This window comes from Canis lupus, chromosome 28, assembly GCF_048164855.1.
Source record: "Canis lupus baileyi chromosome 28, mCanLup2.hap1, whole genome shotgun sequence".
NCBI lineage: Eukaryota > Metazoa > Chordata > Mammalia > Carnivora > Canidae > Canis > Canis lupus.
This window is the reverse complement of record NC_132865.1, coordinates 37455553-37470670: the sequence shown is the minus strand read 5'-3', so window position 1 is coordinate 37470670 and position 15118 is coordinate 37455553. Positions and strand designations below refer to the sequence as shown.

Genomic DNA, 15118 nt, shown 5'->3' with positions numbered 1-15118 from the left:
GTCTGTGCAGAAAGATAAATGAACAGGATGGCTACAATGACTTAAGTTTGAATCTCACCTTTTGAAGAAGGTGAGACTATCTGAGGTGATATGAAAGACATAAGTTGAATCATGTCCAACAAAAACATGACATTCTAAGTGTCTCCATCTGGAAGTTCAATATGGGTAAAAGAGACACGAAGGATTCCTGAGCTGCAAATGTATATATAGTGCTAGACTATCATCATGCAGCCATTGCTCTCACCCCTCTTCTAGAATCTCATCTGCACTGTATTGCAGAGATGCGTTATTTCCCAAAATCCCTTCTAATTCCAAGTTTGCCAATAAAAAGAACATGCACAAATCGGGAAACAGAAAAGCAGTTCAGGCTTACTCTCCAAAGGTATATGCAAACAGATGAAATTTCACAGGAGTTTCCTGTCAAGTAACTGAGAACTACCCATTTTGTGTTGTGGAATGAGCCACATTACTGGAGCTTTGAAGAGACTCTTGATTGCTACAGCAGCTTTCCAGTGAAAAACGAATAACTGTCAGCTTTGGTGGGTACTTCAGCATCTCTTTTCCTAATATTTCACCCAGAGCTTTCCTGGTTTTCAGCAGTCATTCCCTTGACCTGTTCTGTAAACATTCGTGCAGGCCCTAATTTCTGTATTAAATCCTCCAAGCCCCCCAGAATACATAGAGTTCCTATTTTTAAAACAGAAGGGGCGGTTTAATCAAATACCAATATATGAATATTACACAGCAGAGAGTCTACCACAAGAGACTACAGAAGCAGTAAGGCAAGAAACAGGTTAAAATATATAAGGTATACAAACCTATAAATATAGTCACTCAGAAAAATTAATGATACAACTAATTGATAATGTTCTAGAAATTGTTCGTTAGGTCATAAAACCCTCAGTGAAATTTAAAAAAAGCAGAAATACTGATCAAAAAGTAGTAACATCAGGGGATCCCTGGGTGGCTCAGCGGTTTAGCGCCTGCCTTTGGCCCAGGGCATGATCCTGGAGTCCTAGGATCAAGTCCTGCATCAGGCTCCCTGCATGGAGCCTGCTTCTCCCTCTGCCTGTATCTCTGTCTCTCTCTCTCTCTCTCTGTCTCTCATAAACAAATAAAATCTTAAAAAAAAAAAAAGGTAGTAATATCAGTCACAATATTAAACATGCAAAAAAAAAAAAAAACCCACAAAAAACCCGCGACTGTATAAAAACCTGGATCTTTTGAATAACACAGGGAATAACTGAAATTGTAGTATCAAGGAAGTAATAGTGCTGAAACATTTAGCCCCAATTTAGAATTCAGTCTTTACTAAGTAAGCAAGCACTGCTCAGATGAAACTGTTACCTTTCATACATACAATTTAAAAAGAATGTTTCAACAAAAGAAATTAGGAAAAAAGACTTCAAATAAACCAAAAGAAGGAAATTAATGAATTAAAAAGGAAGCCCTTGAAAACATCTGAAATTTTCAAAAAAATCTGTTTCTCTGGAAATCCATGATACTCATCCATTTTGAAAAGCCACTAATAAGCTTATGCAGTCTGTTACTTTTTTAAATGTTTGAAAGAAATGCTAACTATAAAGTAAAAGGTTAAAGTAAAAGGTTTTACTTTATAAAAATATCTCAATTACCATATTGGCCTAAGATAAGTAAATCAAGGTACTGTGATTACATATACAATTAAAACATGAATCACCAAAAAATAAAAAAATAAAATTTGAATCACCAGTATTTTAATTTTATAATTACAGACTACAGTAATTCTTACCTTTTTGCTATTTGATCCTCAAGATGTTTAACTTTCTCTAATAACTCTTTCTCAACAGCTTCTTTCTCCAATTTAAACTCTTTTAAGGCAGTCTGAATAGCTTCTTCTTTTTCACAATTAAGCTTCTGAATTAACTGTTCTCTGTCTTGCTCCTTGCTCATGACAAACTTCTCTTTGTCCTTCTCAAGTTTCTGGATAATAGCTTCATACTTCTCTTCCTGTTGGGTGAGTTTTTCATCTTTTTGTTTTTCAAGAGCACTCAATTCTGCATCCAATTTACTCTGCAGTTCAACTATTTCTTCTTTCAGGTTTTTTTCTATTTCAAATGCTTGCTGATGCAATGATGTTACTTTGTTTAATTCAGCTTTAAGCATATCAGATTCTTCTTCATGTCTACTAATTAACTCTGAAATGCACTGATCTTTTTCAATTGTCATTAAAGTTCTTAGCTCTGCCAAGCCCACCTGATAGTTTTCATTATTATCCTGAATCTTTTGGTTTAGTTTACTTATCTCTGTTCTCAAATTTTCTGTCTCTTGTTCAAGGAGAGATTTTAGGGTCTCCTTCTGCTGGGCTCTGCTTTCTTCTAGCAAAATTTTGATTTCATCAGTTTCTGCTTCCTTCAATGCAAGTTCAACCTCTAACTTACATCTCATGTCTGACAAATCAGAAACTTTGAGTTTTAATTCCTGTAGCTGTTGTTCTTTCTCCTGGATAACTGTGGCATGAGACTCTTGTATCTGGTCAATTCTTTGTTGATTTTCCTTTTTTAATTTCTCCAAAGACACTCTGTGGTCTGTCATAACTTTCTCAAACTCCTGTGTGTGCCTAAACTGCAGAGTGTCCTCTAACTCCTTTAGATGACTTTGCTCTAAGCACTGAAGTTCTGTCCGCAACAACTGCATCTTCTCATCATTTTCAACATGGAGCTTCTTTAAGTCTTCTAATACTATCTCTCGTGACTGTTTCAGTTCATTAATTTCACAATTTTGAGTGTGCATTATATTTTCCATTTCTAACAACTTCTGATCCTTTTCATTTTGCAAGCAGATGACAGCTTCTTTTTCATGTTTAACCAAAGCAAATTCATTATCTTTATTTTGTAAAACCTCCTCAAGGCATACCAAATCTCCTTTCAGCTTTTTAATTTTGTTTTCATTTTCTTCACTCTCCTTTATTAGTGCATCAAGCTTGCCTTCATATTCACTTTTTAAAGACTGCAGTTCTTTTTGATGTTTTTCACTTAGTGTTATTTCCAGAGAATATTTTACTTTCTCAATAATGTTTCTTATTTCTAATGCTGTACATTTTAAAGAATTTGAGAAGTCACACTGTTCTTTTTGTACAAATGTTCTGAAGTGGCAGAGGTCTTCCTTGATGGTTTGTATACTGAAATTCGAGTCTTGGGCAACAACTCGACATCTTTCCAATTGGACATTTAGAGAAGTATGATCTCCTAAATCCTCTTTACCACATATATTTGTATCCTGCATCCGTCTACTGTCTATTGCATTGATAACTGATGAATAAAGTGATTCCACCATCATTTCTGGACTCTGTGGATCACTTATAGGATTAGGAGATGATAAATTTTCTTCTATTACAAACTCATTTACAGCAGACATAAAATCTGATTCAGGACTTTCTGCTAATGAATCCAAGTCTAATGAAACTTGGTGAATAGTCTGTTCTATGTTTGGATGGGGGATAGTTTCAAAATCAAATGTATGTGCATCAATGCTATCTGGAGATAATTCTTCTAAGGGACACACTGCAGGACATAAGGGATCCTGAACAGTAAGTGGAGGAGGAGTTCTCGGTGAGGTAGTAGTTGCGATTCCTGTTGTACTTTCTATCCTTGGTGAGGAAGCCGACTGTGGGGATGTCTGACTTATGGATGCCTGAAAAAGAGAGGGACAGGCTTACAGAGCTGCAGCAACATAAACATTTTATACTAATGAAGCAAATCACTTGAAAGAACTTAATTTGCCTTTTGTTCACTCAGTAGATCTGTAATGGTCTGTGACATTTCATCCAAACTTTGTGCTGCTTTTACCAAATTATGTAGAGCGAGTACATGCTGGTGAAGAGGTTCAAAGTCACAAAGTAAGGGAACCCTGAAACAGAATACAATCAAATTAGATTTGTGATTTCGTAATGAAAAGATGGATACCTACAACCAAATATTTCAATCTATGTGAAAAATAACTATGGTTATATCTGCTTTCAATCAATACCAGAAATAGCTTAAGAGGTCTAGATATAATCATTAAAGTGATAAATTAGCAATCTCCCACAGTTACGTGTCAGAGTAATTACTTGAAAAAAATCAGTTACATGTAAGCAATTAATTTCCTTTTACTTTATCTTCATTTTCTGATTATTTGCATATTCCCCAGAAACTTCCTAAAGCAGTATAGGAAAGCCAGCCTATTCTAAAATATTTCTATATTCTGGCATCTCCTAAGACTATCAGTGCTTCTTTCCACAGCTCCAAAACAAAACATTTTAGGGTGGTAACTAAGTTAAAAATACTAGTAACATTTACCTGAGGAATGGCTGAACTTCTGAAGGACAAAATGATTGCAGAAACTGTAAATCTTTTAATGAAATATCTGGAAGTTCACAGTCAAACTTTCGAGGCTTCTGAGTCTATACAAAAAAACCAAACAAACAAACAAACAAAAAACCCAAAAAACGTACAGGACAAATTTATAAAGGCTTTTTTACTATAATTAATTTCAATATAAGAAAGAAGCAAAAATGCTATAAATTATCTACTGACATTTAAGAAATAGAATAAAATAAAAATGAACTATTCAAAAACTAACACATATACTATATTACTGAGTCTTAAATAATGGGGAACCATAGCTGTTGGTGATCAACTGATGTGACTGTTCCTCCTTTTCTCATCAGGTTTTTAAAAATGAGATGGCATCCTATCAACATTAAAGGAACCCAATTGTTTCACCAGCACATAGACTATTCCCAAATTTTTCCTTAACTTGTGACATGACCATGAAGATCTCTCTAGCCTTGGCCCTACGTCTATTCCTATCAATTAACTAACATGCGTTGTTGTTTTAAAATGGTAAAAAGATGTTTCCTAGGTAACATTTCCTTCTTTGCCTTTCCCTTGACCTTTCCATTATATTTCCAAAAATACCTTAGTCAATTTCAGCTTCTTAAAAAGAAATGATCTGGTAAGTCCTACCATTTCTTTATAATACTGTCAAGAAATACAAATTTTAAAGTAACTCTGTTTCAATCATTACCTAAGTAGATTTAGATATCAAGATGCTCTTCATTAAACAGGGGTCCTAAAGAAATGAGTGCAGGAAACCCTATTACATTAAAAAATACATACATTTAAAGCTCTAAGAAATCCTGCAGTAAAGAAACATGTTATCTAAGTAATGCATCTGAAGAGAAAACAAAAAAACCTAAAGCACTTCCCAAACTTCTATGACCTGCAGAATCATTGGTTTCTCATGAAATAAAATGAATGGTCCCCAGTAATTCTGGTTTAAAAACACAAACTTACTTTTCAGAGTTTCAATGAAGACCACCTGAAGAATCACCCTATTCTGATTCGTAAACAAAGGATTAAAACAAGAGTAAAGAGAATAAAAAGGGGGAGAGGACAGAAGGAAAAGAAAGGACAGGGTGGAAGAGAGAAAGAAGGAGGGGAAAGATAAAGGGAATGAGAAGACGGCGAGAGACAAACACAAAATAATAAGAAAATCTCCTACCAATTAACAGCTTAACAGTGTAGTGTGGCTTATCCTCCTATGTTATGAAAACTCTTGATCAAAAAATATGAATATATTTTCAAGTTTCATGACAACTGACTTTTAAAACCATTTTTATGTTGATAAAAGAACATTCTATGTTTCTAAAAATATCACTATTTCTCAAATAAAGGTTTGAAAACATACAAAATTCAGTCATGGTTAGAAAATAAATACGTACACAAAAGGATGGGGGCCAGGAGTCCAATCCCCTAAACAGACGATTTCTTAAAAAGGACTTCCCTGTGTAAAGAAATTAGCAATATGGTTATTTTATATTGTATTTCAGGGGAAAAAACTCTGGTTTTTGAAAAACAAATGAACAATTCTTCATATTTAAATTTTAACAATGGACTCAACTCTACAGACCTTAAAAGGAATGTTTCTCCAGATTTCAATGGTAACTAATATCACATACATGCTACATAACATACTCATATCTACAAATAAAAACATTTTTCATTAAAAATAAATTTATTAGTGCATAACACTTACTAAATAATTTCCCAAAGGATTCCCTTTTTGACTTTTCAGCTTCATATAATCGCTTTCCATCTTTGACTAAAGCACCAGCCCACTAAGAGGAGGAAAGTTTATGTTAATATCACACACCAATTCATAAAGCTCATACACAATGAAAATAGAATTTAATTTCCATACCTCCCTGTAGTGTTTTATGAACATCTTTCTCCTTACAACCTCAACAACAGCTAAGCAGTACATCTGAGGAACTGTACTAAGAGCTTCAACAATTTTGACTCTTTCTAACAGTTCTATCACAAGGCGGAGCAAAGCTTGTAATTTCTCTCCATCTTGATCAGCATGAAGCATTACAAAGCAACACCACCTATAGGATGGAATTGAGACACACAAACTCTATAAAAATGATCTAATCCCAAATTAATCAACCTATCAAGTATTTCAATATAATGATAAGGGAAAATTACTCCACTGCTTGGCAGTAACTAAAAAACCACTTCTAAACATCCAAAATTAGATGTTAGAGAAACACTTACTTCAGTCTGACATGTAGGTTATTAGCTAGTTCTTGTTTGGCAGTGGTACACTTCTGTTTAATATCCAACAGTTTTCTATGATTTTGCAACATAATCATCAACTGATTTGCATGACTCAGGCACAAATCAGGTAATACAGATGCATCCTTCAAGTTTTCAGCTCTCATCTGATTAGCTAAAAATCCCTTTGAGAGAAAATATTTTAAAGAACATTAACTTTCATGAAAGATATCAACATTCATTTAAGAGAAAACCTTTGTTATATGAACTGTTCTAACTTTTAAACAAGATTTTAAAATCTACTATCTTGAATGTAGATATGTTCATTAAAAACGATTGTTTTTAAGAAGTCTCTGCTCATCTAATTATTACATTTTCATGCAAGGAGGGAAAAAAAAGAAACCCACTGGGAAGATAAAGTAATTTATCCAAGGACATACTTTAAAAGTCAAATTAGAACTAGAACCTCTGTATCAAGGCTCCTACTATACCATGGGTCAGTCAGAGCATGACATTAAGTAAAACATGGTCACTGATTTTAAGCCATGAAATAACCGACTTAATCTAACCAATGATATTCAACAGTACTTTGTACAATTCTCCAAATGAGTAAGTCATTCCTCTCTCCAATATTTCTGAACTATATTTTGTTCCACTCTATATGTATATGTATGTGTATACATATTTATATCATTCCTCTCTCCAGTATTTCTGAACTATATTTTGTTCCACTATATATATGTATGTATACACATACACACATACACATACATGTATATATACATGCTCATGTTTTTATATGTGTGTATATACATGCTCATGTTATACATGTGTCTATACATGCTCATGTATGTATACACATACACACATACATGTGTACGTATATGCTCATGTTGTTAGAACAATAACAACTTAAATATGCAATTTTACAATACCTTTTATTATTTGGTAGGAAAAATAGCTATTATATTTTTTCTTAGCTATCCTTACCTACTTGTTTTCAAAGGTGAACTCTGCATCATTTTGTTAAGAAGGGATGGTGTTGGGGCTATAAATTAAGTTAGACAGATGTGCCATATTTAAAATAAGGTAGTTTTATGTGCAAAACATTAAAAAAAAAAAAAACCCAAGAGCAAACACTTAAAAAAAGGTACAAAGCCATCTTGATAAGCTTATTACTAAGTATTTTTATTGTATTTATAGGTTCTTTTTCCTACTCTGCTTACTAAACGGTTAGTGTGTTATAGAAGCTTTATGATTTGCATGTCTGTCTGACTGCCATACTTGCTACTGTAAATAATTATCTTTCTAGGAACTTAATATGGCCAGCAACAACATGTCTTCTAACTTTTTGGTAGTCCTCTCTCTCCTTTCTGCTTTTGTGTCTTCCTAAATTTCAAGGAAATATTTAAATTTAAATGATGTGTGTTAAAGTCAAAATCACTTTTTATCTGAAAATAAGACAATTTCAACAGTAATTTTATAACTTACTTACCTTTGAATATGCCATACGCTCCACTGTGGCTATATTTTTTCTGACTTTAAAAATAACTTACTGCTTTTATCAACTGTGTTAAAACCTTACAAGTTTAACTACTTTCTACTGAATCCAAAAAAACAAAAAACAAAAAAAAACCCCAGATAATCAATCCCCTCAAAATAAATTCTAGACCACTAATAATCTTCTGACAGGAAAAACATATACATGCAAATGTTGTTAAAAGAAAAAATATAAATCTATTTTCAATAAAATAAATTCTCTATTTGTTAAGGCATTCTTAGTATAATATTTAGACTAAGTAGAAAAATTCCTAAGAGGTACAAGCCTCTTAAAATAAGTCATAGAAATGAAAATCACAGGGAATATAGCCAACAATATTTTAATAATGTTATGGTGACAGATGGTGATTACATTTATCACAGTAAGCACTGAGTAATGTATAGAATTGTTCAGTCACTATATTGTAGACCTAAAACTAATGTTAACACTATGTCAACTGTACTTCAATTTTAAAAAGTTAAGTAAAATTTCCTTGATGTCATAGTATTAATTAATTTTTTATGTGTAAATATGAGGATTGATAGCTACATGATGTTTAAGTTTAAAAGAAAATTACATGGCTGACTGAGTGATGAGGGAAGGCAGAACTTAAGCTATACCATATCCTAATTCCGAATTTCACTAGGTTATCTAGTAAGAATTAAATAATCATGACTATATTTGAAAGAAATGTAACTTGTTAGTTATATTTACAACTACAGTATTTACAACTCCCCTCAAGCTGTATTTTGTTAACCTTTGGTTTAGGAAGCAGATTCCCTGTTTTCTTATTTTGCTGACAATCTTTAAAGATAAGAAGATTACTAGAAAAATGATACACAGTGAATAAATTTTACAACTCCCCTCAAGCTGTATTTTGTTAACTTTTGGTTTAGGAAGCAGATTCCCTGTTGTTTTCTTATTTTGCTGACAATCTTTAAAGATAAGAAGATTACTAGAAAAATGATACACAGTGAATAAATTTTCAGGGCTCCAGTGTTAATGTAGCTTCACAGATCGGTTGAAGTTTCTGTCAGGCCAGGCAGAAGGGTCTATAATGTCCTCAGAAGTGTTGTGGTTAAAAAAAAAGTTTTTTTTCTCTTAAAGCTGCCTGAACTGGTCATTATCATAGAAGATATTTAGGCAATAAATCTCCTTCCATTGTCTTTTTCCTTTTCTTTTTTTTTTTGAGAGAGAGTGTGTGAGAGAGTTTGAGAGAACAAATGGGGTAGGGGGAGAAGCAGAGGAAAAGGGAGAGAGAATCTTAAGCAGGCTCCATGCTCAGTCTGGAGCCTAATGCGGGGCTCCATATCACAACCCTAAGATCATGGCCTCAGCTGAGATTAACAGTCATAGGTTCTTCAGACTGAATGACCAAGGCGTCTCTTTTCTCTTTTCTATAAGACCGGCTAGAAGATTTAATTGCTATGTAGGTAGAAGAAACCACACAAAATTGTATTTATGTAAGATCTAAAATCAACTCCTCAAATCAATTAATCTGAATTTATCTACTTTCACCCACCACATTCTGAAGGAAATACTGATAAAAATATCTGCAATGGAAAAAATATTAGCTGTAACAAAACTAACAGATGAGATATCTGCAAATAATAAATGTGAAAGATTCAAACCAGATTAAAGAGAAGTCTAATTTCACAAACCCAAGGCTACACTAACCCAGGTTTTCAATATACATACATGTCTATGTGTATATATGTAGGTATGTATATCTACATATATATACATATATATATCTTTTTGAAAGAGAGAGGGAGGGAGGGATGGAGGGAGGGAGAGTGGGGGACAGAGAGAGGGGGAGAAAGAATCTTAAGCAAGCTCCGTGCCCATCATGACCTGAGCAGAAATCCAGAGCTAGACCCTTAACCAACTGAGCCATCCAGGTGTCCCTCATTCAAGAAGTATTGACTGTGTACCTACTATAGTTCAGAAACCGTGATAAGGCATTGTGAATAGGGCAATGAGGAAGAGAGACTAGAGTCCTGCTGATTAGAGTTATATTCTTTCGTTTTTAATCTCTACACTCAATGTGGGGCTCAAATTCACAACCCCAAGATCAAAAGCCACATGCTCTTCCCACTGAGCCAGCCAGGTGCCCCGAAGCTTATATTCTTAAAGAAATCGCATTAAAAAAATAGTAATCACTTCAATGTAATTATGATATAGGATAAGTACAACATGCTAAGAGAAAATAAATCTGATCTGATTAAGACTGCAAAATCTGAGAAAGCTTGTCTGTGGAAGTGATGTCTCAGTTAAAACCCTTGCCGCTTTACATCTCTTGGCAGCCAAACACATAAATATAGGATTGAAAGGTTGTTCCAACAGCCACATACCATCTAACTTCAATAGGATATGGTTTGTCTCTCATGAGCCCATTTAGAATTACATTATAACCAGTTTTTCTCAGAGCCATTCACTCAGGCAAGCCCAGGTGACAACTTTTATCTTAGGGCCTCCATTGATGTCTATTTTACAGTATTATTCTGAATATTTAACAGTTATGATGTCTAAAAGTTAAATTCTATGAGTTATCGCAGCTTAAAACATTAGCAAAAGCTGCAAATAAAGCAGGGGGAAAGAAGATGGTTAGACAGGGTGCTTCAATGATCACAGGACACCAAAAATTAGTCTTCAAATTTTCACAGGAACAGAGCAGGACATGTCTACTAAATTTTTTTCAGTTTGGTTTCAAGAAAGTTTAAGGGTCAGCCCTGCTCTGTTTTTTAAAGAAAATTAAAAAATACCAGAAGCCCCTTCATCACAGCAACTACACTTCCAGAAAAATGACTTATCCTCATATTACACAACTCCATTTGCTGAATTGAATATAGATAAGGATAACAACAGCATCATATTAAAAAAAAATTACAACCAAATGTTAAACCACTCAGTGTAGTTCCCTGACTGTAGTAGTATTACATCTACTTACACACACACTCACACATACCCTAAGAGATTTGAGAGAGCAAAGGAGAGAAAATAGATTATCTTACAGATAATCTATTACCTGTTTATTATCTATCTATTATCTGTTTCTGTTACAGAAACAGCTATAAAGAAATCTGAAGATTTTAAAGGAATGATGAGTTCATAAAATATGAAAAAAAAAAGACCAATAAATCTGACTAGATCAAAATTTAAAATTTGTATAACAATCTTTATAACACTATCAACAAAGAGATAGTATCTGTGGGACGCCTGGGTGGCTTATTCAGTTAAGCGTCTGCCTTTGGCTCAGGTCATGATCCCTGGATGCTGAGATTGAGCCCCGCATTGGGCTCCCTGATCGGTGGGAGCCTGCTTCTCCTTCTACCCCACTTGTGCTCTCTCTCACTCTGTCAAATAAATAAAATCTTAAAAAAGAGAGAGATGGTATCTGTATTATTTACAATACACAAAGGATTATCCAGACTATAATAAATTCTTACAGAAACATTAGGATAAAAAAATTGGCAAATGACATTTCAGAGGAAATAGATGGCAAACACTGATATAAAGTAAACTGTTCTCAATTAATGAGAAGAGTGTTGACAGATTTTTCCTTTACGGAGGATATATTATTACACATTACTAATTAATATTTAAAATGCACAAACACCCTAATTCAGCAATTCCATTACAGTGATCGTCCCTAAAGAAATACTAGGCCATGCACATAAAGATAGAAATGTACTGGCATATTAGAACAATGTTTGTAACAAGAAAATCTGGAAGCAACCTAAATGACCATCAAAAGAAGTCTTGTTAAATAAATTATGTTTGATTCATTTTATTGAGGGTTTTGTCAAAGAAACAACAAAAAAACATCAGGAATTCAGAGCTATCTCATGTAATGGTAAACTATAATTTAATGGTTATGTCGACTAAGCTTCCTGTGGCATTCCTGTTACTAGAGACCTAAGAAAGCAGTGAAGGACAAGGGCCAGGACCTAGGAGGTGGAAGAAACCTGGGGAGGCCAGTTAAGCAACCAGCAATGCTTTCTCTAGAGACAAGTGTGGATTCTTGAAGAGCAGCCCAAGGCTAAGAATTAAAAAAAAAAAAAAAAAAAAAAAAAAAAAGCAATCCTTTGACATCCTCAAGGAGCTAACAAATAAAAAAACTGGAGATCAGTGCCAACCAAAGGAAGACAATGGAACACATTTTGTATTAGTATCCCAAAAAGCTATATTCTATGGAGTAAAGTTTACAAAAAGTAGACTGGCCATCACAAACACTGGAAGACCAATTTTCAATCACCTAAATCCCTAAAATTGAATTAAAATGATATAAGTTTGTAATAGCCCTTACCATATGAAAACAAATTTTCTCCAAAAGTGTTATGTTAAGCTTTGTATTTCCTTGGCCTTTCTGATAAAAAATAATTAGGCACACGAAAAGGCAAAACCACAAGAATGAAAACTATAGGAATAGCCACACACACACACACACACACACACACAGGCACAAGTAATAGGCTTAACAGAGACTTTTAAATTACTACATGGCTAATGTGATCAGAGATGATGGATGAGACTATCTTGTTAGATAAATTGAAACTATATAAACAAAGAATCAAATTAAAATTGCAGAGCTAAAAAATAAAAACTCTCAATCAATAAATGAGTTTTTATTTTTATTTCTTAAATATTTATTTATTTATTCATGAGAGACACAGATTGAGAAGAGAGGCAGAGACATAGGCAGAGGGAGAAGCAGGCTCCTAGCAGGAAGCCCGATGCGGAACTCAATCCCGGATCCGGAGATCACGACCTGAGCTAAAGCTGAGCCTCCCAGGCGTCCCAATAAATGAGTTTTTAATAACAGCTATTCACAGCTAGAAAAAAAAAATAATCTGCAATGATGGGAAATAAAGGAAACAAGGGTAAAAGAATAAGATGAAAGGTCTAATACATATATAATTGGAATCAATGAAGGAGAAGGAAAAGAGTAAGGCAAAGGCAAAATCTGAAGAGAAACTGGGAATTTTCCAAGATATGCCATTAAGCCACAGTAGTACTACAATCCCAATGCAGGAGAAATACAAAGAAAACTACATCTTGTATTATAGTAAAAACTGTTAAAAACCAAACCAAAGGGCAGCCCCGGTGGTGCAGAGGTTTAGCGCCGCCTGCAGCCCAGGGTATGATCCTGGAGAACCAGGATCGAGTCCCGCATTGGGCTCCCTGCATAGAGCCTGCTTCTCCCTCTGCCTGGGTCTCTGCCTGCCTCTGTGTGTGTGTGTGTGTGTGTGTGTGTGTCTATGAATAAATAAATAAAATCTTAAAAAACAAACAAACAAACAAACCAAAGGGATGCCTGGGTGGCTCAGCAGCTGAATGTCTGCCTTCGGCTCAGGGCAGGATCCTATCTGGGATGCTTCTCCTTCTGCCTGTGTTTCTGCCTCTCTCTCTCTGTCTCTCATGAACAAATAAATCTTTAAAAAATAAATAAATATAAATAAAATAAATAAAAACCAAACTAAAGGCAATGTGTTAAAGGAAATCACTGACAGCCTAGATTCTATATCCAGAGAAAATATCCTTAAGAAATAAAAGGTGATTTAGGGACGCCTGGGTAGCTCAGCGGTTTGGCGCCTGCCTTCGGCCCACGGCATGATCCTGGAGACCTGGAATCGAGTCCCACATCAGGCTGCCTGCATGGAGCCTGATTCTCTCTCTCTGCCTGTGTCTCTGCCTCTCTCTCTGTATCTCTTATTAATAAATAAATAAAATCTTTAAAAAATGCTTTAAAAAAAAAGAAAGAAAAGGTGATTTAGAGAGATTTTCAAATGACAAAAACTAAATTTGCAACTAAAGGATACTATCGTTTTAATGCATATCAAACTTAGAAGGATGCATGTGTAACATAAAAGGGAAAAAGCTGATATGGAAAACAGAATAATAAGTAATTCTTTTTTTTTACGATTTTATTTATTTATTTGAGAGAGAGAGCACAAGTAGGGGGGTTAGCAGAGAGAGAGGAAGCAGCAGACTCCCCACTGAGCAGGAAGCCCAATGTGAGGCTCGATCCTATGACTCTGGGATCATGACCTGAGCTGAAGGCAGAGGCTTAACTGAGTGAGCCACCCAGGTGCCTGAATAAATAATTTTTAATGATAAATTTTTAAATAAAAAAGGAAATTTTTATCAAGAGACAGCAAGTAATGGGGAGTGGGCAGAAGGAGGAGATAACCTTAAGCAGGCTCCACGTCCAGTCCAAAGTGGGGCTCAATCTCAAAAACCTGAGATCATGACCTGGGCTAAAATCAAGAGTCAGACACTTAACTCTGAGCTACCCAAGAACCACGCCAATTTTTAAATTTTAATTTTAATGATAAAAATAATCCAAAGGGGAAAAGTAAAAAGAGATATGATTGGAAGAAAAATTGGAAATAGTACAATTAAAAACAAATACTCAGCAATTATATTAAATAAATCGACTAAATATTTCAATCAAAAAATTTTTCACCTTACTTTGAGGCCATCATAAACTTGATGCCCAAACTTGAGAAATATATACCAAATGAATAATACACACACGTCAACATAATTCAGTTTGCCAAAATGCTAAACTCAATCCAAAATTAATTAAGAAAGACAATATATTATGACTATGTTGAGTTTCTTCCAAGAATCCCAAGGAGGCTCAAGATTAAAAGTAGACTATAACATTCGTAATCCGATAAGGGCCTTCTATTAACACAAAGAGAAAAAACTAGCTACCAGAAACATTATAATTGTGAAATACTACTTTCTATAGATCAGGAACTAAACAAAGGGACCCACTATAACAATCTACTCAGTGCTGGTACTAGGATTCTCAGTCAGTGCAAGAGGGTAGGATAAAGGGGTTCAGTTCACAATAAGATGGCTAGACCCAAAATCAGGAGAAAAAAAAAAAAAGAGTCTGAGAATTACAGATGAATTCAATTAGGAAACTATAAAAATGCAATAAATATTTTTAAATTTATTTAAAAAGAATAAAGCAAGGACATAC

General features: G+C 34.4%; 1 protein-coding gene across 4 annotated transcripts in view; it reads right to left on the bottom strand.

Annotated features, from left to right (window-relative positions):
• RB1CC1 (RB1 inducible coiled-coil 1) overlaps positions 1-15118 on the bottom strand; it is a 98050-nt gene that overhangs the window by 31864 nt on the left and 51068 nt on the right. For all 4 annotated transcript variants that reach the window (XM_072804636.1, XM_072804638.1, XM_072804639.1 and 1 more), the window contains 7 exons: positions 6582-6766; positions 6226-6412; positions 6061-6142; positions 5747-5808; positions 4320-4423; positions 3762-3888; positions 1772-3672 (listed from right to left, as the gene is read on the bottom strand). In XM_072804636.1, coding sequence (XP_072660737.1) covers positions 1772-3672; positions 3762-3888; positions 4320-4423; positions 5747-5808; positions 6061-6142; positions 6226-6412; positions 6582-6766 — 2648 coding nt within the window. The remainder of the gene's footprint in view (positions 1-1771; positions 3673-3761; positions 3889-4319; positions 4424-5746; positions 5809-6060; positions 6143-6225; positions 6413-6581; positions 6767-15118) is intronic.